Raw genomic sequence first — 23,750 nt, forward strand, 5'->3', positions numbered from 1 at the left:
AAGTCTCTAGGTGGCTCCATCTAGTTTTGTTTGTTGAAAATTCCGAATTGATCTTGATAAATTGCACCATTGGACAAACGATTTTCTACACTATCTGAGCTGTGTGGTGAGTTTGCCGGCAAGTAGTAACCTCGAAGGTTAATGGTTATCATTATGTTGATGTGGGACCTGGTAATGGTTGCAGTGACAAGAGATAACGGCTTCTTGCTGACGCCGCGAGAAAAGTATAGTTGGTTGAAGAGCCGGAGATATACAGTATCTGCTACAGATTAAACAGTCTAGAGTAGACGTTAACCTTGATTCGCCATTGTCAACTCCAGTATTTGAAGTTAGTAAGTTGAAGATATAGGTAGTCATTTAACTCCTAGAAATAAAGAATGCACTGTCGTCAGCGAAGAATTTCGTGGCCTCTTTTGGATGATCCACCGTGTGTACAGTTAAGTGAATAATACTGGGGAAGCTAATCATGCTTCCATTTCATGCGGTTCTACTTCAACAACTTTATTACGCCATCTACAGATGCTAGGAAAACATAGTATCGGCATAGGCTCCAACGTCAAAATTCTAAATAAATGATTTTACACTTTCAGACCTGAACCAAGATGAAATATACAAGGTGGTTCCACCAGAATCTGTGAACGATCATTGGTTCTAGAGTAATGACGTCAACTGGAGGTATGAGGAACGTTGACTACGATGAAAGCGTAAATTCATCAACACACTTACATAGTGGTCCTTGCCTTCAAAAGACACGTGAGCCTGAAGTAGATTCCGTGGCGTGAGGAGCAGATGGACTGATTTAGTTTATTTTACTTCGCTTTTTGTGCCACTGTTGGTTATTTGTCAAGATCGGATGAGTGATGATACGATGAAATTGATGAGTGGGCACTCACAAACACCCACATCCAGACTGGGATTCGAACCCGAGACCCCTGGCGTTCGGGCGCGATCTGCTAACCATTCCGCTAGGAGGAGCAGCAGGAGGAGTTCGAAACTCGAGAGTGAGGGCGTCGTTGAGAAGTTGAGGATGAGGAAGTTAATCTAAAATAATCTCATCTGAAGTGTACAGCTACACTTATCCAGGTTACATGCACCCTCTACTTAAAATTATACGTTCAATGTTCTAATCACATTTCCATAATTGTCATACTAGTTCAGACTAGAACAATCTAAAAAGTTTGCTCATTTTCATGCAAATGCGTGAAATTATTACGTGCTAACTGACGTATACTGATTGCAAAGGAAAAGTCAACGACATCAAAATTAGAAAGTAATGGAAGAATATGACAACCTGTCAGAAACAGAGAAGAAACTCAAAATGTCCTTCCTCATTACAAAATTAGCTTGCAGGAAGTGCTTAGCAACTCATAAATTCTTGATGAAACTCTTTATGGAACAAGGTTTTTGATCTCGTCCGTTTAAACTTTTTAGTTCTAATTGAAATCGGAATATCCTATCGATGCTAAAGGGGCAAACAAAATTAAGTGAATACACTTTAGGAAAGCAGTATATATCACCGTTAGATGTCGCCTTGATCGGGAATCAAAGCTGAAATCAACACTTTCAGTGACAACTGTTCCACGGCGTGCAGTATTGAGAAGGTAGCGTGAGCGAGTGACAAAATCAAATCTCTCATTTAGTAACACAACCGCTGGTTTCTATTCGAGATTCAAATTATGCCATCTGGTAGGATTTGTGGAAACTACTGTGTGTAGGATACTATGCTGTGCTGAAGTTGTTCAATACGTGGGTAAGATGCGAAAAAGTGCTATATACTGTTTAGTTTTTGGCTGTAAATCGTTTTAAAGGTCAGAGCATGTTACAGGTTTCCACGTGTTTCCATCACGAGGAATCAACAAAGTGAAATTTGTAAATAAATCAGGGAAAACAGAATTGATTGACAGAAGTCTATTACAGGAGATGATGCTGAAATGAAGCAAGAAAATCACGAAGAATGCACGAGTCTAATCACGTCATTGTTCGAAACGAGATTACATATTACCGGGCTAGTAAAATTTTAAATTCTACTTTATAAATAAAACAGTTTTTGTTTTTTTCGAAAAGTTATGAAGCTTCTTGTCCAATCCTTCCCAATAAATAACGTATTATGCATAAACTTGGGAACCAATACAAGTTGATTAAGTGCGAAGATGAAAGTAGTTTGAATTAATGTTTGAAATGTAACCAGAAAAAGAAAAGGTATCGGTTTCATTCAATATGGCATCCATTTTTGATGTAGATAGCCTGGTCATGATATTGGAATATGAAACGGCAACGATATATTTTCATTTTTCTTCCATTTCAGCTTTGCAAGTATAGGTGAATTGCTTTATTTACAAATCATCTCCGAGAGTCAAAGTTACAACATGAGGTGGAGATGGAACCGCTCTGCTTTGAAGGGCCAGTACGTAAATATTAATCTCGTCTGCGTTATTTTTGTCGATCATAATTAAATGCTTCGTTCTCAGCACAGCTTCACCTATCTCGTAGTTCCTGGAATTCAGATCGCATTCTCAATTTTTAAAAATATCGCTAAACGTTTCTTTCTGTAACAGCCATGCCCACACGCTACTACTATCTATTACTAACTGAACGTAAACAAAGGATGTATCCTACATGCATCGGCCATATTGAAAGCGACGCTAGCGCTCAGGTGGCAATTTAAATTGCGAATTGGTTCAAAAACTGGTTGAGTTATTCACTGGGCATTGTCATCCCAACCTGCTGCAAGTTCGCCAGTTTTAGCGAATATAAACATGTAAGAATATCCACGATTTTTTCACGCTCTGTACTACATTTCTTAAGGATAAAAACGAAATTACTTTAACGAACAAAATGTATATTATTATTATCAAATATCAACCTAAGGCGAGCGGATACCTGCTAAATATGGCAGCGAGCCCCCAGGCCAGCAGGCAGATGAGGAGGGCCCTGGCCTTGGTGCAGACGTAGCCCGCCTTCAGGGGCTTACAGATGGCGTAGTACCTCTCGAAGCTGATGGCGAGGATGGTTAGCACCGACGCATGCGCAACGGTCAACTCCACAAAAGGAACAGCCTTACCTGGAAAAGAACATACAAAGGATATGAGTACTACGTCAACAAGGAATAATATAAATTTAACAAACAATATATACTTCAAGTCAAAGTTCAAGAAACTATCTTCCTTACAATCAAGATAAGATCCTAGTTTCCATAAATTTATCCCGATCTATACAAGGAGGATTTAGAGGGTTCAGCAATCATTCTTCAACAATATTTACCACACTTTACAAACTAATTTACACAACAATAAATTGCATTTGTGAAGAACGTGTTAAGTTTGTTTATCTGTGCGTTCTCTGGATTTTCATTTTTAAGCAATGTGCAACAAAGAAAAGAATACAATAAATTGCAAAAGTAAATAAAACAATTTCAAATGAAGAAATTAACTTGTACCTAGAAAAATACAGTACAAATTAAGATAGGGAAAATGGAAGATACTATACCTAGGCAAACAATGAATGCTGGTATTGAAAGCAGAATGAATTTGAATGCATTATGACAGCTTCCATGGCGGTGGCACTTAATGACATTATACGTGTCCCCGTTTTCAAAATCTGAGGCCATTGAATAGACGTGCTCACATTAAAAGGCCAACACCACGCACAGGCTTATTTCTTCCACGTCTTCAAGTAAATGCTGTCTGGAAAACATTCTGTTTATACACTCAATTGCACGTGCTTGGTGTGCATAAACAACTTAAAAATATATGGGAAGATATTATTTAATATGATAATCTTCGTGGCAAAGTAGCTTAGTTATCACATCGAGTCCTGGGCAATCTGTGGATGTTTCATTACGTTGGTTTCTTCAATTGTTTCATCAATTCACCATTCCTCTTTATCATCACGTTTAGCCTAGAGGAGTAGGAAAACTACCTGAAATTAATAATGGAGTGCAATACCGAATATACAGGGTGGCCCAAAGAAGGTAACCGAACACATAATACAACGGTTCTACATTTTGGTTACGGGGCCTCCCCCATGGCGCAGTGGTAGCGTCTTTGCCTTGTAATCAAGGGGTCCCGGGTTCGATACCCGGTGGAGGCACAAGTGGTTCGGATCCCACTTTAAACTGTAGGTCCAGTCCCGATTAGCCTTACTGTGCATAAAGTGGACTTAAAACAGCAACTCAAACTCAAAACATTTTGGTTACCTTTTTTGGGCCACCCTGTATTTTATTTCGGTACTATTATCGTATGAGGGAAACACCTACGAATCATATATTTCGGACTTCTTTACATTGCTAACGTGTTATTTTCGAATGCGGAACATTTCTTAAGGTGAAATAATGCATTTCTAACTAAGATAATGTCTATTTCTTCTATTTACGAGTACTTACTGTTACTTGTTGTTTCGAAACTGTAACACATTATGGCCGTGATAGCGTACTGGTTTAGGGGGCGTTCTGAGAGAGTTTTGTCGATTTATGCAGTGTTGCAACCTCGTTTACCGGAAAATATCTACTTTCGTGCCCGGATTTGAAATTATGCTAATATGTCGAAAACCATTGACGTTAGCCTCACAAACCATTGACGTTAGCCCCACAAACCATTCATGTAAGCCCCAAAAACCATTCACGTTAGCCCCAAAAACTATTTTCCGTAAGGTTAGGTTAAGTTAGGTTAGGCGAGCATAGTTAAAAAAAAAAATACTCGACACGTCATGTTCTAGTGAAAACACGGCGAGACTGAAACACTGGCTACGGGGTTGCATCATCTTAACACACGGAACATTGCACTCTCGTGCAGAAAGGAAATGGCGGGAGCAGAAACAGCGTGTCGGACAGAGATTTTCGCAGAAAACAACACGCATTCACATTAAAATGGATCAAATCTACATTCAGGAACTTCCACAACGCTAAAGAAAATGATATCCATAAGTACTTTATCCTGTAAATTTGAAGGAAATTTGAAGGAATCCGTTTCCCTCATACGATAATGTTACCTTTATTTCAAAGTATAAAAGTATACCGGGGTGTAAGGGGTGACCTTCCACGTAGTACACCCAAATGTCAACCTCACTTCCACGTTAGTACACCCTGGACTGAAGACTAACGAGGCTCTGGCGACTGGCCCCATGGCCAGTATAATTTTGTTTGTATTGTCCTGTTATTTTGTCCTTGTGTGCTGAGTGCCCCTTTACAGCCTCAGCTTTTAACAGAAGTCAGAACATTTTAAGATTTTTAATTACGCAACGTTAGAGTTGTTCTTTGTAATGATAAGGGGCTGGCCCCCGTATAATGTGACGGGAGCAAAATAGCCTAAGTGCTGACGCTCCCAAAATTTTAAAATCAAAATCAAATCAAATCAAGTATAAAAGTATACCCTATAAAGTGTAAAGCGATTGGCATATGCAAAGAAGGAGGAAACTGGAAGACATACACTCTGAGACACACACACACGCACAGACAGACATTCAGACAGACAGAGATTGGGGAGAAGGAGATATACAGGGCTAAGCAGAGATGGAAAGACGCACACGGAGACAGAGAGAAGGAGATAAACAGAGAAATTGAAGAATTTAAACCGACAAGGATAGGAAAGACTCTCAGACATGCGAAAAGAAAGGGGGAGCGAGACATAAAAATGGATAGGGATAGAGAGAGATAGAGTGAAGGAGGAAACATACACGCACAGGTCCAGAAAGATATATAAGAATTGGAACCCAGAAGCATACTACAGATGGGAAGAAAGAAGATAGAGAGGGAGATATGAAGATTAATATGGTTAAAAGAGAGAGACAGAAAGAGGAACAGAGAGAGAGAGAGAGGAACAAGGGGAAGGAAGAGTGTGGAAGAAAAAGAGAAAGATGGAAAAGGAAGAATGAAGTAGAAGGGGTATGACAGAGAAAGAGTTGGGAGGTAGCAAATCCAACTAATATGGAGAGAGAAATGCTTTATAAGTAAACAGAGCTAATAAACAAAGTAATTTAACTGTTCGAAAAGGGCTCTGTGACGATGGTAGAAACATCCAAGTTTGCAAGGAGCGTTCATGACTCACACAAAGTAATGCTTTGCGGAACAACACCGTAAGCGACGCAACCAGCGCCTCTCGGTGTTATATTTCGCTTCTTTCTCGTACACTCCTGAAGGAATTTAGAAAATCGTCAGCAGGTAGAGGAGAAGGAAATAAGAAAAGCCCTCTGCGTTGCGGAATTGAAGTCGTTCCCTGCAAATGCATTTCTCCCGACCGTTTCAAGACTCGCTACCTCAGCGACCAGATCTCGCTCCCCGAGCACACACCCATTTCAGCTTCTCGCTTGTTTCAGCGAAAGGCTCTTTTAAAAAATAAATGTCCCCCATTATACCATACGTGACTCCGTGAGGACTTGTTCTTCGCCAATGTATTTTCCAAAGAGGGAACTCCTGGATAAAAGACTCTTTCACACAATACAACAGCTACTGTGACGTTCGTCTAGTACTCCTATTACATGGATTTGTAACTTTTTGTACTTTACGTTAGAGAATTCGTGAAAAAACAATACCAATTTCGAGGCTGAGATTCAAACCAAGAGCTTTCGGCAGTGAGATAGAAAATTTGATAGAAATTTGAACAAACAACAGTTCAGGGGTGACTTTTTTTGCACTTAAGGCTTTTCAAGGCTTACCATATCTACAGGAACCTTGATTATTCATATAACACCGAAAAATGTTAATATTAGAAAACAAAAATCGTTTCTATATACAGTTACATGTTCTAAACACATTTTCCATGCATTCAAAATCGCGAAATAATGCGAATTTGGCATAAAATGCGAATTGTGGTCTTCTCGCTAATTTCAACATATTAAATGCTTGATAAACTAAAAATAATGCGAACATTTGTGTATCAGGCTTTTTTTTTTAAAAAAAAGGTACTATATTTATGCGTATATAACGCTCACGTTTTCCAAAATTTTATCCGTCCCAAAATGTATAGTGCGTGTTATACATGGAAGGTTTTACATCACCGAACAAAGTGCTGAGGTTCTGGCGGGAAATCGAATGCGCACCCGCCGTCACACGTGAGTCGCACAATCGTACCAAAGTATGAAACTGACACGAACAGCCGTGGGCCACGTGACAAAGTTAAAATACTGGATTAAAAGCACAATGAAGGTATAATTTTTGACAGAAAGAATGTGCTAAAATAAAAACGCAAATTTTGGGGGGAAAACAACGAAAATTAAAAAAAAGCATCAAGTTTGTAAAGAAATCGAGGTTCCTACTTATTCATCATAAGTATCGTCGATGTTTTCACGAACTGGCGAATATGTCAACTCCCCTGCATCACGAACCGGCGAATGTGCAAAATTTGACATTTTGAGTTTTTGACGCTGTATATGTTGGAACAACTTGTACTTTGCTCTCACAAAGTTTCAAGTTTCTATTAAATATTGCTTAGGAGATAAAGATGAACAACGTTTTGACGAATATGAAAACTAGTATTGTGATAATTTCACGAACCGACGAATATGGAATTTTCCGCTTCGTGGAGAAAAACATGATTTACAATCCATTCAGGATGTGTCAGTTCGACTACATTTTGCCTAACAGATGCCGCTGTAATAAAACAGGCAAAGTTGTTTGTGTTTCTATTGGAACAATGTACAGTCTATATTTTGAGACTTTCAATGAAGTTGACAATCATCTGGTTTACTTCTCGCAACTAAATTATTTCGAATGGTTTATAAAAGAAATGCCATATTTCTTTGATATTATTTTGAAGAATAGCCTTCTAGTGGTGTGGCTCGTTGTGTAATTATTCAGAAGATATGAATAAGAACGTGCTTGTGAAGTGGACTGATGGCAGTACTAACATCGTCAGAAGACAAGAACTTACACTCCCCCATGGAATGAAGAAGTTACAATATGGAGGGAAAGTAAAAATGTTTTGGGATCCTGAGAAAATTTGTTATGAAGGTGTTGTGATCGGGATGGAAGAAGATTCCGAAAGTGGTGATACAGGTGATGAACTTCCTCTGTCAGTGCCAAAGAAGAGCTCAGGTGGTGTGATCAATGACTCGAGTGTAGTAGTTAGTGACGTTGACAGTTCTTCAGAAACGTTAGCGGATGATGAGGACAAGGGTCCTGATTTTCTTATATCTTCCAGTGATAATGAATCATCCGTACATTCTTCACCGAGGAATGTTCACGCTGTATGTAGTTCCTTGCATCGTGAAGAAGAAATATTTGCTGCATGCGTAACGTGTCAGGATTTGGTTCGTTACAATCACTTCATATTGGATTGCGCCGAGCACAACAGACGTGTTAGTATACAAGAGAAAAACAACCCTCTGGGATCAAGCCATACAGATTTTAAAGTAGATGGTTCTCAAAAGGAGGATGTTACTCCAGTAAAGCGAAGGGTTTCCGAAAAGGAAAAAGTAAGGAAAAATGTAAAAGCCTGTCGTTCTTTGGGTTATGAGTATGTAAGTCAAAAGAGTCATCAAGTTATTCCTTCTCGCAGATTGCTTCGTCCACGTTGTCAGTCACGGACATGCCAAACAAGAGGATTGAAGTGCAACGATTTTGATGACAACACAAGAATGAAAGTTTATAATGCGTATTATAATTTAGGAAATATTTCCCGACAACGAGAATGGTTGAGTAAGTTCATCGCTTCCAATGCTCCTGTAAGGTCAACGTCAGAAGACAAAAAGAGGAAGGAAAGAACGCTTCATTATTTCTTACCAGATGACCATAACGTAAGACAAAGAGTATGTCGGAAAATGTTTCTTAACACATTTGCAATTGCTGAGAGACAAGTAAGGACACTGCTAATGAAGTTAAAGAACCAGGGCATGGTAGAAGAAGAAGAGAGGTGGACGTCAGACAACGTTAAAAGAAAGAGACGAAAAAATGCGTACAGATATTAAAAAGCACATAAATATGTTCCCTAGGATGGAATCTCATTTTTGCCGCAGAAGTTTTAGCCAACAGTACTTGTCGTCCAACTTAAGTATTGCAAAGATGTATGAACTATTCAAAAAAGAATTTCCAAACAGCTCGGCATGTTACTCCTTATACAGATCAGTTTTTTAAATGTATGAAGTTAAAATTTTGTTCTCCAAAAAAAGATTTTTGTGGTTTGTGTGAGACGTACAACTCATTGAAATCAGCTAATTGTTTATCTAATCATTCTGACTTGATTGAAAAATATAAAAATATAACAGGGACATACAGGAAAAACAGAAGGTGAGGGAAATTAAAGGTGCGATGAAAGATACAGCTGTACAAAATCCACAGGAGTTCGTGGCTGCTTGCTTTGACATGGAGCAAGTCATAAATCTACCACAGAGCAAACGAACTGAACTGCATTACAAAAGAAAATTATCAGCCTACAATTTTACAATTTATGAATTAGCTAGTAAAAGCGGTCATTGCTACGTTTGGCATGAAGTATCAGCGAAATGAGGTCCGAATGAAGTTGCAACAAACTTAAGGAAGTTTCTGCTGATGAAAGATGAACAAGGTGTAAAACAGGTAGCGTTCTTCGCCGATGGATGTGCATCTCAGAACAAAAACAGTATCCTGCCTTCTATGTTCGTTTATTTTTTAAACAATGAAGCACAAAACATCAACACCATACATGTTTTCTTCTTCGAAGCGAGTCACGGACAAAGTGAAGGTGATGCTATTCACAGTACAATTGAAAAGGCACTTCGACGGAGCAAAGATATCTTCATCCCTGCCCAACTCATCCCGGTAATCAGGATGGCAAGAAAGAAACAACCATATGCTGTTCATGAGTTGCATACTAAAGACATCTTAGATTGGAAACAATATTCGCAGAGCCTGCGTATCCTAAAAGTTAGAACAACAAATGAAGGTCAACCCGTGGACTGGACAAAAGTCATGCAAATTCAAGTGCACAAGGGTTGTCCCAATATATTTATAAAAACATCGCGTAACCTAAACACACACTCAAGTATATCACTTCCTAATCCACGCAGTGCTAAAGAAGACAATTTACCACCAAGTGCTTTTACTTCAAAGCCAAAACTGCCTGTGAAAAAATACCAGGACTTGCTGTCATTATGTCGAGGAGTAATACCAGTAATTTCTCATCCTGATTATAAAGACTTCTATGTCAGATTACCTCACTAATTGTACAACCATTTTGCATCTATTAACTTTGTATTTGATAACAGACTAGTGTTGGTCAATGTATTACTATTTTGTTCCTTGCCCGACCCTGTGGCCGAGTGGTTAGCACATCGCGCTACGACGCCAGGGGTCCCGGGTTCGATTCCCGGCTCGGCCATGGATGTTTGTGATTGTCTGTCCTGAAAAGTCTTGAAATTGAAATATGAATGAAATGATATGAGTGAATGAAGTGTGATGGGGAAAGCTTCCGCATAGGGGCTTTCCTTTAAAAAAAAAAAAAAAAAAGTGGTTAGCACATCGCGCTGCGACGCCAAGGGTCCCGGGTTCGAATCCCGGTCGGGCTTGGTTGTTTGTGAATGTCCATTCATCAATTTCATCATTTCATCACTCATCCCCATCTTCGCAAATTAGCCAAGAGGCACAAAACGCGAAGTAAAATAAACTAACTCAATCAATCAATCAATATTTTGTTCCTTACATTTTATTTCCTGAATTTTATTATTCTTGAAATTTATTTGCGGGTACGTCTAGTGTTGTGTGAATTTCTCTGTTACTCACTGTTACTTATTAAACTGTTATGGTGTATGTTATGATTAGTGTATTAAGGATTGGCCTAATATTTAACTCTGTATAAATATCCAATAAACAAGTTGAAAGTTTTAGCCTTGAACTGTAGAATTCGCAGTTTTAGTGAAATTACAATGACAAATCAAGCTAAAAATATTCCATTTTTTTTTGTTTTCACGAAGTGACGAATAGATTCAATGAAATCCTTTCTTCATTTATTGTTCATTAAAATTCTTTCTACGGTGTTCTTTCTCATGTGTACTACCTTCTCACACAGCATTTATTGTTATCTCAAAATATAGTTTAGCTCGAATATTTTTTTCAATGATTCGCAAGTAACGCAACATTGGTTACTTTAAACTTCGTTTTTCTCAAAATCAATATTTTGCACATTCGCCGGTTCGTGATGCAGGGAAGTTGACACATTCGCCAGTTCGTGAAAACATCGACGGTATACATGGGAAATTACCTGTCTAAGACTTTTAAAATTATGCACGCAAAATCCAATTGATACCAGTATGTTGACCCCAATAAAATTTAGAGTGCACAATGATGCACTTTTGGAGCATCAAAATGTACAGAAAAATGTTTCAAAGGAACTTTTTGTCATCTATTCACTGCGATACTCTACAATGCATAAACTGAGATTATCAGATATTCATTTCAAAGAAACCAAAATTACACATTTAACCAAAAGTGAATCAATCTTGATATGACACATCTTGAATTCTGTCAGCAGTGCTATTACGTCATCAGTGGCATACGCAGTTTTCTTTATATTTTTTTTTTACGAATTTTGGTCTGAAATGGTGGGTGTTATGCCCCACAACCCTTCTCCCCTTTCAGCACGTTATTGGACGTCATCCAACCGTCGTCGAATGTACCGGAAGGGTTCACCTTTATGTTTCACCTTGGCAAACGATGGTCATGTGATGATATGGAAATGAAATTGGGTTGGAAAATTAGTCTTAATTGAAACGAAAGGTACGTGCTTCCGCATGCGAACTTTGTTTTCAATATTCTGCGTTGAGAAGTTGCTCGTGTGCAGGGAGGGAGTTGCTGGTTGTTCGAAAACATTGCAATTAAAAAAAGGTAAACTGGAGTATTCCTCGTTCGAATATCGGACCGTGACTGCACTTTATATTCAGACCCCACGGTCGCACGTGTTTCGAAAATCCAATGACAGAGATGGGGCAGCAGGGAGTCGTAACGTAACGAAATGGAACGGTATTTTCAATTACGGTTTCCGTTACGTTACAACCAGAAACAGAATAACTTTTTTCGTGAACAGAAACGTTACCTCAGGTATATGAACATTACGTTACAGGTGTGCATAACGGTACCGAACCATAACTGATCTCTAAAGGAGTAGGTCTTCACGTGACACTTTAACGTTACATCCATTGCCGGCAACCAGTAACGTTACAGGGTAAGAAAGAGGTTCGTCACGTATTGACTAGTAACTTTAGTGTGTGTGGAAAGTGATAGTAACGTTACAATTAACCAGTAACTTAATTGAGGTCACTACTGAAAAAAACGTTACACTCCTTTTTTCAAAGCAACAACGTTATTTATAGCTGGTATCATACAGACGTTCCGATGTGCAATACCGTGTCCGATGCCGTGTTCCGGAGAGAATAACATAGGTCTCTCGTATAATTGTGCTCGTTACTTTTGTAACGTTACAGTTCTTTTCCTCCACAAAAGTCTGTTTCGAAAAAGTGATACACATATCCGTTACGAATAGCAAATACCGTTATCGAAGGCGTTTTCGAAGAAGTCTCATAATTGTTTGATTTTGATTTGCTGTATTTGACTTCGCTTTTTTTTTGCCACTTTTGGCTAATTCTCGAAGATGGTGATTGGTGATAACAATATGAAATTGATGAATGCACACTCACAAACATCCACGCCCAGGCCGGGATTCGGACCCGGGACCCGTAGCGTTCTCATAATTGTGATCGGCAGCATAGTAACATTACAATATTTTGACACCTTGAAAGTCATTAAGTTATAATACGTATTTTCGTTTTGGATGTCAGTGAAAACATTAAATTGTAAAACAAAACGTTTCATTCGGCGTGACAGAATTCTGGTTATCGGAATTTACTGACTAACTATGTATTTATCACAAATATATTTCTTTTCTGCATACTTAATCACTTTACGTGAATTTGTTCTAATTTGAATATCTATGCAAGATGAATTTTAACATGTGCGTTCACTTTATACAATAGGAAAACAAACGTTTGTTGAAGGAAAACGTTTCTATCTATCTATCTATCTATCTATCTATCTCTCGCTCTCGGTTTACATGTGTTACATCAATTAAAAAAAAATACATTATGTTTTTCGATGAGAATGATTCGTTCTTAGATTAAAATGCTGAAGGACGAAACATAAAGGACCAACCATGGTCGAGCCAAAAAGTCATCCGTGCCACGCGTTCGTCCACATAAGCGAGAGGCAAGCTTTTTCCTATCGGAAGACGAAAAATAATTGCTTGCTGCGCGACCTTGAGAAGGCGAACCGAACTGATAGCAGCAGCACCACGCAAATCGGAAAATCTGAAACTTTGTACACGTGACCTTCGATCACGAAGCATCCGAGTAGACAACGCCCTGAGGCGATATGAAAGGCACTTTTAGCCAGTGGCGGCCGGCGGGTACTGTCAACGTGATCAAGAAATCGAAGAAAAAAAACCTCCGCAATGCCTTGGCCCCCCTCCTTGAGGTTGCCCCACTGGCCAAGATGTATATCCTTGTTTGGTAACGTGGAAAACAGTGTGTTTAAGTAATAACACACTAATACGATTCATCTTCACTCACTAACCTATCTTTAAACACTACAGGACACTTCACTAAAAACACAATTACAAGAGGAAGGGAAAGCAAATCTTCTCACCTTCTCCTCCCCCATGCACACGTATTCCAACTGGACGTTGAAAATATTCTACATTTGATGTAAAAAGAAATTGTCGAAATGCCAAAGGAATTTTTACTTTTATATTTTTAAAAAGTCTGGATGGCCCTCTAGGCGCATCTATCTATTATCAAAATGTTCATTTAACTTCGGAAAAATACTAGGTTCGTTTCTCCAAATGTTGGCAGAAAAGTAGATAGTACCTTTTTCACGAATTACTTCCCCAACGGGTCGTACAAATCCGTCGTATTTAGCGACTTATCTCTGAAGATGGCAACGGTGTCAACACTGAGAAAGTTCCCTCGCTGTGCTAAACGGGCACGGCTGGTGTCTTATGGGCTAACCCCATTGGCTAACACCACCCCCTGCCACCTTCTTCCCGGCTTATGGTGCAAAGGTTACTCGCTGAGACTTCACCAACCCTCTGCACGCGTTTCAACTTGGTTAGGCCAGCTCTTGGGTGGCGCCGACCGCTGCCTCGCCGAGGATACGAAACAGCTGGCGATGCAGTGAGGAGGTTGGGGCGGTTCATATCTAGTCTGTGGTTGGGGCGGTCGTCACGTCAGCTTGACCGATTGAAAGATTCGAATCTCATTGTCTGTAAACTATCAATGTATTAATTTAACAATACTTGGGCTAGGGGCTAGGTATGCATTTCTTCTGAGGGTAGTGCCATGGCACGGCGGCTCTCCCCCTTGAGCCGCCGCTGCTTTTAGCAAGTAGAAAATACGTATAAAGGATGGAATTTGTGTACGAAACAAATGAAACCGCGTTTGCGCAACTGGTCTGTAGCTAGACAGGGCCTTTGGACTCTGAAGTAGGCAACAATTGTATGGAGAGTGATTCTCAAAACTAAGCGAATAAAAGGACAGTACACGTATTTTACAAGGGCCCTCATCTGCTTACAATTTTGAAAATTACTTTCAGTAATTCGTGCCTTTTTGGACAGGAGATGAATTAAACTTTGTGGTGTAGAAACAGACAGAGCGCCTACCACGTTTGAAAGAAGAGCATAGGCAGACATTAAAGTAATTTTCAAGAATGTAAGAACGACAGTCGACATGGACATTGAGCAACGTGTGACTGAGAAATACAATCGGAACAAAGGACAAGATTCTTCAAGAAACAGTAATTTTATAAAACTTCCTATCATTAACTAAGTTCATCCTTTTATCCTCTTTTGTTTCTTCTACTTTTGTATTGTTCTTGTATCGCTTTTCTGCCACTTGTAGATAATCGCGACTATGAACATTAATGATGATCATATTAAATCTATGAAGGGATGGTTACCAAAGAAAACGCTCATGCCCAGGTGTCTACTCGAACTTGAAATGTTTGGTAGAGAGTTTATGAGTGGATCACTCAACGACTTCGGCTTCGAGGATACTGTTTCAGTTGCAACATGCAGTATAATTACGTTTCTACTACTCTCAATTGACCCAAGCATGTGGTATGTGTCCTTCATTTTACTTAAAAAGCCCCCTTGATACATGAGATACTGCAAATAATTTCAGGCATGCCGTCGAATTCACATTGCCTGGCACTTTTTTTAAACTAAGTAATGAAGTGACGTGTATATTCATATTACGACTAGCTCGAACTAAAAACTCTTGTGGAATACTGTGTATATGTTATCCTTGTTGAAGTGAGGAACTTCATATTTTGCTAAGAAAATATGTATGAAAAAATATGTTTGTAGCTACTAGAAGAATTCAAATTATTATGATGGAATTTCAACTTGCGTATACTCTTCATATAACGTGGTATATAGTTATCGCAGACGAGGTCTTGTTTCGCAGTCAATTTATTTTTAGTTGAGGAACTCGAGAGTAAGTTGCAAATATTTAATGACCCACGTTGTGGTGTGCTGTTCGATTAAGCAGAATTGGAGTGAGAGAAATCATTCAACACGTCAATTTGTAACTGTGAATGCAAGTTTTCTTTGATTTAGCGGGAAATCAGTCTGCTATTGTTGTAAGTAATAAATGGAAACATATACATTTTCTGCTCGAGTAGGAATCCACAGGCGTTATCCAATCAATCAGTTTCTGTGTTTGAAACTTCTGTCTAGGAAAGCTACATAAAATTTGCTTTTAATAACAGCAGCTTCAAAATAACCTATCCATTCTTGTCATGCCAAGTAATGTTTGATTTTGATTTGTTATATTTAACTTTGGTTTTCTGCCACTTTTGGCTAATCGCGAAGACGAGGATGGGTGATGAAATTACAAAATTGACGAAAGGACATCACAAAGAAAAATGAAAATGATGCATAGGCTGGGATACGAACTCGGGACCTGTGGCGTCGTATTGCGATGTGCTAACCGCTCCGCCACGGAGGTCTGCAAAGTTGTATTTGACCATTGTACATTGTTAATGAAATAAAAACATTACATATACAGTGGCTCACATTAGTAACCGAAACGTAGCATTTTGTTTCATTTCTTCACAATATTTCACAATTAACAACATGTACATAAATATAATCCATTGTGAAATATTTATACGCATTTATTAAAGCTATATTCCCTGTTACGTTTTTCTTTTTTTGTTTAATTTTGGGTGTTTCAGCACTTAGGCTATTTTGCACCCGCCACGTTATACTGGGTCCAGCCCCTTACCACAACAAATAACATAACTGTAAGGTCGCATAACTGAAATATGAAAATATTCTGACTTAGGTTAAAAGCTGAGGCTGTAAAGGGGCACTCAGCACACATGACAAAAAGCAGGAGAACATACAGAATTATACTGGCCAGTCGCCAGAGACTTGTTAGTCAGCAAAAGGCAGCCCAGGGTGTACTACGTGGAACTGATTTTGACGATTGGGTGTATGTACTGCGTGGAAGGTCACCCCTTACACCCCTGTTACGTTTTCAAATCTGAAATTAGTTATTTATATTTGGGTGTGAAAAAAAAGATCACTTTAATATTCAGACAAATCTTGAAAGCCTTCTGTTACTGTTACATAGTTTTTTACCGGTCAACTACAATGCGGGGAAAGAACAATTCATGCTACTTCCTGACTACATCTGTTATGAGTAACTGCATTGATCCCTGACTGAAGTACGAGAAAAATGGGTAACAAAACAAAAAAACAACATTTGACGAACGACAGCTATTTATATTTGCCGTATCTAACCAAAGGGTGTCGGTACGTGCAAGGAAATTGAAAATGTTAAGTACATGTAAGCGTACCGTGGGTAACGCAATAAAACGTAATGAAAAGCAAAATGAGGTAAATTCCGTATCTCAGAAAATTCAACCAAGATAAATGGGAGAAAGAAATGAAGGAGCTTCGGTATGAAAAATCAAGACCCTTTCCTCACCCCCACCCCCTTCTCAAACCAAGGGCTCTGAAAGCAGCTGTGCAACTTGGAGCAGACATTGGGACTGCTTTACAGACGGGATAAAATGAAATGTACTTCCGTTTTCCTACCAACTCAGAAGCGAGTTGGAAACTCTTCATTGCTCCTGTATAGATAAGAAAGTGGGGGAGGGCAGTAGCAGACAAGGCCACCACGGAAACTTGTTTCCAGCAAGCTTTATGTTGGAGTCTTGGCAGTTTGTGGAAGGATTTTGTGTTCTGCCTTCCCCCCCTCCTCTCTCTCTTTGGATTGAAAAACAGGGTGCGACGATTATGCGATGAAATACGGTAATATATAACGATAAAGCTTTATTTGATTGAAGATGATGATAATAATAATAATAATAATAATAACCCGTGACGCAACGGTCCGTGAGGGCCACGTCCTACCTACCGACTGCCGGCTTCACTTCCACCTGCCGAGGTTGGAATTATGGGGTGACGCGTGGTTAACAAGACAAGTCTTCAGCTAATCTGTGGTCTTCAGTCTTTGCAGGTTTCCATGGCCGCGTCACGCTACTAATTTGTAGCTCCTCAATTTCCTCACGACGGTGGATGGCCACCAACCCCATACACAGGCCGAAATCTCAGAACCAGGGGTTCCGGGTTCGAATCCTGGCCTGGCCATGAATGTTTGATCTTTGCAAATTAGCCAAAAGTGGCACAAAAAGCGAAGTATAATAAAAGAAAATCAATCAATAAATTGTTTATTGTTGGTTGACGTGAATTGTTAATATGCCTAAACTATTAAAATACTCTAATAGCAGGTTTTCTGTTGCAAATTATTATTTGAATTTTGAGGGCATCCATGACGAAGTGCTTTGCATACTGCTCTATGAAACCGGAGACCCTATGATCGATTGATTGATTGATTTGCTTTATTTTAATTCGCTTCTTGTGCCACTTTTGGCTAAACGCGACGATGAGGATGGTCGATGAAATGATGAAATTAATGAAGGGACACTCACAATGAACACCGAATGAACACAATGCCAAAGCCGGTGTTTAAGCAAGCTGTGCTAACCACTCTACCACGGAGGCCGGAATCCTTCTTAATGTATAGGAGAAATCGTTCTTTGACATCGAACTAAGAACAGTTAATATGCGTCACCTCGGAGTTATTATATTTTAAATTTCGAACAATCAATTGAGATTTATTCTTCACCATTATTTTGTCCACATCAAAACTTCCACACAATAAGATCAATTACACTAAGGACAACAGCATTAGAGTCTATGCTTTAAGGAATGATTAAGCACACAACGATGACGGAAAATAATTAACATGATTAAAGTGATGCATTACATCAGTGAAACATAAATTTTCGGTCATGAAGAAAGATTGAAAAACGCAGGGACACAATAATCGATGTGTTTATTTATTTTATTTCGCTTTTCTTCCACTTTTGGGTAATCACAAAGATAAGTATGAAAGGTGTGTTAAGATGAAATTTGTGAAAGGACAACTACAAACGTAAATGGATAGGACACAGTCCAAACCCCACAGACCATTATACTGACCTTATGTCATGACGCCAGATCCTCGTTAGTGTGCAAAATGCACTCCATGGTCACAATGACGTAAGCATTCGTAGAATTGATTTGTATATCATTCTTTCTTTTTTTCAGAAAAACGCGAGCTAAACTATTGCGCGTTCTGTGATATGTTCATTACTTCTCAGGAACACTCGCGGCCTTCAACCAGTTTTATCCTTAAACAAAATTGCGGGTTAGGATGTTAACAGATACTTCAAAGACAATATCCAAAAAATTACTTGTCACATACGCAGAATGTAAAACATTTTTATTTTCTCGTTTCTTCTACATCCTTGGGGAGTAAAGACGGCTGGAGCGTGGTGCTGGTCATATGACCTCCAAAATGTCCGAACTCGAGAATATGCGACACCCTACTGCCACAAACCCTTAAATGTGCCTTCATGGCACGGTTCTATACGCACGACGAACTTTACCTTACCTTTACTACTACTAAGTACTCATGCCCGGAATTTTTGTATTTTTGATCCCTCATTATGTCTCCATTGCTAACCTGTTTCATTTCCAGTCATGACAGCAATTAGTCGATGCAATAAAAATACGTCAAACTTAAAATGAAACAGGTGTCGGCGCGCGCGCACACACACACACACACACACAAACACAAACTCAAGGAGAGAGAGAAAGGCGGGGTTGGGGTGGGGGAGGAACACAAAATCCTTCCACAAACTGCCAAGACTCCAACAAGACGCTTTGCCGGAAACAAGTTTGCGTGCTGGCCTTGTCTGCTATTGCCCTCCCCCACTTTCTTATCTATACAGGAGCAATGAAGAGTTTCCAACTCGCTTCTGAGTTGGTAGGAAAACGGAAGTACATTTCATTTTATCCCGTCTGTACATCCGAAATGGTAATCTGGCGGTTAAGAAAGCAACGATGAGTATGAGCGACGAAATGGTGAAACTGATGAAGGGACAATCACAAAGAACACTCCTGCACAGGTCGGGATTCGAAACCGGAACCCCTGGCGTCGTAGCGTGCTGTGCCACTCTACCACGTAATATTTTTTATGTACTCATTTTTAGCTACTTCCTTTGTTCCTTATTTTATTAAGTGTATCCGAATATTAATGTTGCTGCTATGTAAAGTCCAACGTTCATAATTTAATATCTGACTAAATTGTATTTTTTCAAAATTGTTCCACTTTGTATCACACATCTACGATACCGAAGATATTTTTTTAAAAAAAATTCTAACGTTCCTTCATTTAAAATGTGTCTGACATGCCTTAAAATGAAAACGTCTTATCTGGCCAAATATTCGAGAGTCTACCTATTTAGCGAAGCGTTTTTCTGTTGTTTGCGACGTGAACAACGTAACGTCTCGAAGGTAGTGAAGTATAAAGACATTTGTAGACATGTGAGCACTTTTGTTATCATATTCACTGATTGTAAATGTCAAATGATGGGGAATTGCAGAATTACGCCTGTTTATTTGATGGAATTCTAAGTGAAAAAGAAGAGAGGAAATGGAGATATTAATACTAACATTTATTGAACGTTTTATCCTGGATGCGAACCCGGCTTCTTAAAGGTAAGTGATCTCACTTTGTATTTGTTGAATATGTATTTAGTGTACACATTTGTGCCTAATAAAGAAGTCCAAGAAAAATGTATTTTTTAGCTAATACGTTTTAGAATTATTATTTTTTTAAGTATTTGTAGGTGTGTTTTACAACAAAAGAGCATTTCGGTATCAAAGCAGAGGGACACAAGAAAGAAAATGCAAGGGCATTAAATGAAAACTCCTTAACTTCATTAGGGGTAACATCTGAAATAAATAAATCAATAAATAAATCTAAGCGTACATATGGTGAGACATGAATCCATAGGGACAAAAGTATATTTTTGGTGAAATGGATTAGAATCACTGCGTGCACCCTAGAAAGTTTGATAAAACACCTCAAGTGTTTTTCTTAAGAGAAGTGTAATACTACCAAATAGGACCTCTGGCAAGAAATCGCTAATAGGCGGTGTGTGCCAAACAAAGAAGACGACGACAACCTATCTCCAGTTCTCAAGGGCATTTAGTGGAATGAGTGATTATAAAGTTTTATTTTGGATTTGTTCAGTAATATGGTGCAGGCGATAATCGTTCAGGTGTGTATATGTATATGATTAATTGAATTAGGTTATTTTACTTACCTTTTTGTCATTTTAGTATATATATATACTAAAGCAAGATATATATATATATATATATATATATATATATATATATATATACCGTATATATATATCTTGCTTTAACCCACGGAAATAACTATTTCTGCTTCTGCATTTTTCAGCAGTGTACAAATACGCCACAAGCTGCTTCTACATGGAGCCAATCAGATTCGCAGTGTTCGATTTAAGGGAGGGGTAGGAGGTTAGAACTACATTTTACAGCGGAGGTAGATGAAGAAATTGGGATCCTTAAAACTAGCGTGAATGGGAATCTCGGTCTTTTACGATTGGTTACAATGGAAGGAGAAGGTTCTTCGCTATCCAAGGGAAGAAAGAGAAAAAATCCCGTTCGCATGTTTTTCTCCTTTGATGACATACGTACGACGAGAATCTCACTGTCTTATTCCGGGCTGCGGAAAGAAAGTTGCGGTAAGTGCAATCTTCGGGCAGGTTGAAATGTTTCAGTTCTCGCCGTAAATTCCGTTATTTAGGATTTCAGGATGGGACTTATCTTAACTTGTCGAATCTCATAGCCGTCCTAGACCGAAGCCACCTTGATCGTGTTATTACTATTTAAACATCATAAGTGTTTTCTATCTTATAAGTTACATTCTTCCTCTCAATTGTTCTGCCAGTGAGGGTCAACGTAGAGAACGTGGTCTCGAAAAAGGAAACTGAAAACAGCTCGTCTAAATGTCGGAGAGCCTTAGTTTAGAGTGCAATGGGGTTATACGTCGTATAGAGCGACCACAAGGGGAAAAAAAACGCCGAAAAGTGTACGCACAGATTTTCCTTCTTCCATTCAGCTCTGGCCATAAGAAAGCATGCTTTACTGTGCCCCTCTCCTCCACGCGAGAGTACGGTGCACGCGAGCCGCGAGTCTGCTCAGGTTTATATCCTTGTGGTCCCACAGTAGTTTCTGTTCATTTCTGCAGGAATTCAATCTTATCATAAAAAACTAACTAAACTTTTTGCTCTGATTGTCGTGGATTAAAAAAATGTTAGGATGCAGGCGAAAGGAAATGGAAAATAATTAACGTTTGTAAATTACACGTAGGATTGTGCACGAGTGCACTCTTGCTCACACATCACATTCTGCTATGAGCCAGCGTATTTAAAGGTGCTTGAAGACTATGGGCAGATCTTTTCATGTCTGCAGGTTTGCCTTGGGAAAATTCAAATGCCTAGTTTCAATACATTAATTAATTTAACTTTATTTGGGATTCTATGAAATTATTTGCATGGAGGTGCATATAGAAACGTTCATTTCATCATGTTAACGTTTGAAAGCAACTGATATAGTCTGACCGTGGGCAATAGTTGCTTCGGCATTTCAAAACTCGGCTCCATATGCATGTGTGGGGGGTAGAGGAGTATTTTATTTCCTATTTCGGCAATTTTACGTAGCTTTCCTACCTCTTCAGTTATTTACTATGTTGAGGTTGAATAGATATTGGGACAAACTCAATGGTACGTCCATACCTTAGCCAGGGTTTCAAATAGCAGCTTAGCTGATCAGTCACGGAGCAGGCAACGACTTTAGTCTTTACGGTGTTCTTCAAGCAGCAATTTTAGTATGGTGTCTTGATACTAATTTTTTCATGGCCATTATTTTGTTGGCCGTGACGATATAAGTTGTTATTGAACATTGTATCTAAAACTCAAAGTTTGCTGATTTACGTGAATGCTGAACTCTTACTCCAAATTGAAATGAATGCAATACTCCTTGACTACTAAAAAGTGATAGCGATACTTGAAGTGAAGGTCGGCTTCCCCGATGTCGCAGTGGTAGCGTCGTCGCCTTGTATTCCAGGGGTCCCGGGTTCGATACCCGGTGGAGGCACACAGTGGTTCGGATCCAATTTTATAAACTGTAAGTTCAGTTCCGATTAGCCTTACTGTGCATAAAGTCTGACTGTTAAACGTGACTCAGTCTTACAGATAAGAATTAGAAGTGGAAAAATGTCGATTTACTTCAAATACCCTTCAGAGGATTTTTTTTTTAACAAAACTGAAAACCGCATTTTTGTAGTTACGTTCGTCTGATTCCCGTAGGACGATAGGTGAAATACGTTTCCCGAGAAATATTTGAAAGGAGTTGTGTTAAGATGTCAAGCATGTAGCCCACAGCCATGCTGTATGATGAAAGCATAGAGGATAAGCCCCACACTTAATCTAGGTTCACAACAAAGATAGCGACTGAGAGGCCTAGCGTAATGAAAGGCAAGGAAAACTGTTAATCATTGGAAGAGACAATGAGTTTCATGTTTAGATCATTCTATCATATGTATAATTAATGAAATTGCTTATAAAAATAAAAAATGGTACAAAATGCTTCAAAGTAATTGAAAATATCGTCTCCAGGAAAAACCGAGAAAAGGAATACGCCCATTCAAACTGCAAACCTCGATTTGCATACTATATAGAAGGAATTTCCACCACATACTTGAAATTAGTTTGAGAAAATCTAAAATACGAGGAATCCCTATTCTCGTGTTGCTATTTCCTGTCAAATAAGAGGCTGTTGCGGTCTACTTCCGCGCTATACATTGAAGAAACAACGCTTTATACTCCGAAGTAGATACCAATGGTTCATGGACGCCCGCATTTTTTTTCAGGGAAGGGCAAGCAAGGTAGTTTTTTCCAGGGGGGGAAACAAGGTGCATGTCCTACACCATAAGTGTTGTCTTTTAAAAAAAAACATTACTTTAATTTGAAGTTATGTTCATGCAATAATTAACATATATTATTGTAGCTGAAATGACATTATATGTGATATATATATATATATATATATATATATATATATATATATATATATATATATATATATATATATAATTTTTGGTTGACTTTCATTTTCCAGGGGGGTCGTCCACCCCTTGCCCCTCTTTCGGACGTCCTTGCAAAGGTTCTATTTTTATTTCGCGTCTACCACTGTTAATCGCGATGATAAAGGATGCGATAGATGATGGAAGTGGTATAAAGACAATATCTTCTAGTCCAGGTTCTAATCAGACTTTAGACTTCGCATTGTATTACGCTAATT

General features: G+C 38.8%; 1 protein-coding gene across 1 annotated transcript in view; it reads right to left on the reverse strand.

Annotated features, from left to right (window-relative positions):
• LOC145991805 (growth hormone secretagogue receptor type 1-like) overlaps positions 1–23,750 on the reverse strand; it is a 100,304-nt gene that overhangs the window by 53,247 nt on the left and 23,307 nt on the right. The window contains exon 2 of the mRNA XM_083127854.1: positions 2,881–3,061. Coding sequence (XP_082983980.1) covers positions 2,881–3,061 — 181 coding nt within the window. The remainder of the gene's footprint in view (positions 1–2,880; positions 3,062–23,750) is intronic.

This window comes from Lepisma saccharinum, chromosome 8 (genome assembly GCF_977018435.1).
Source record: "Lepisma saccharinum chromosome 8, izLepSacc3.1, whole genome shotgun sequence".
NCBI classification, from domain to species: domain Eukaryota; kingdom Metazoa; phylum Arthropoda; class Insecta; order Zygentoma; family Lepismatidae; genus Lepisma; species Lepisma saccharinum.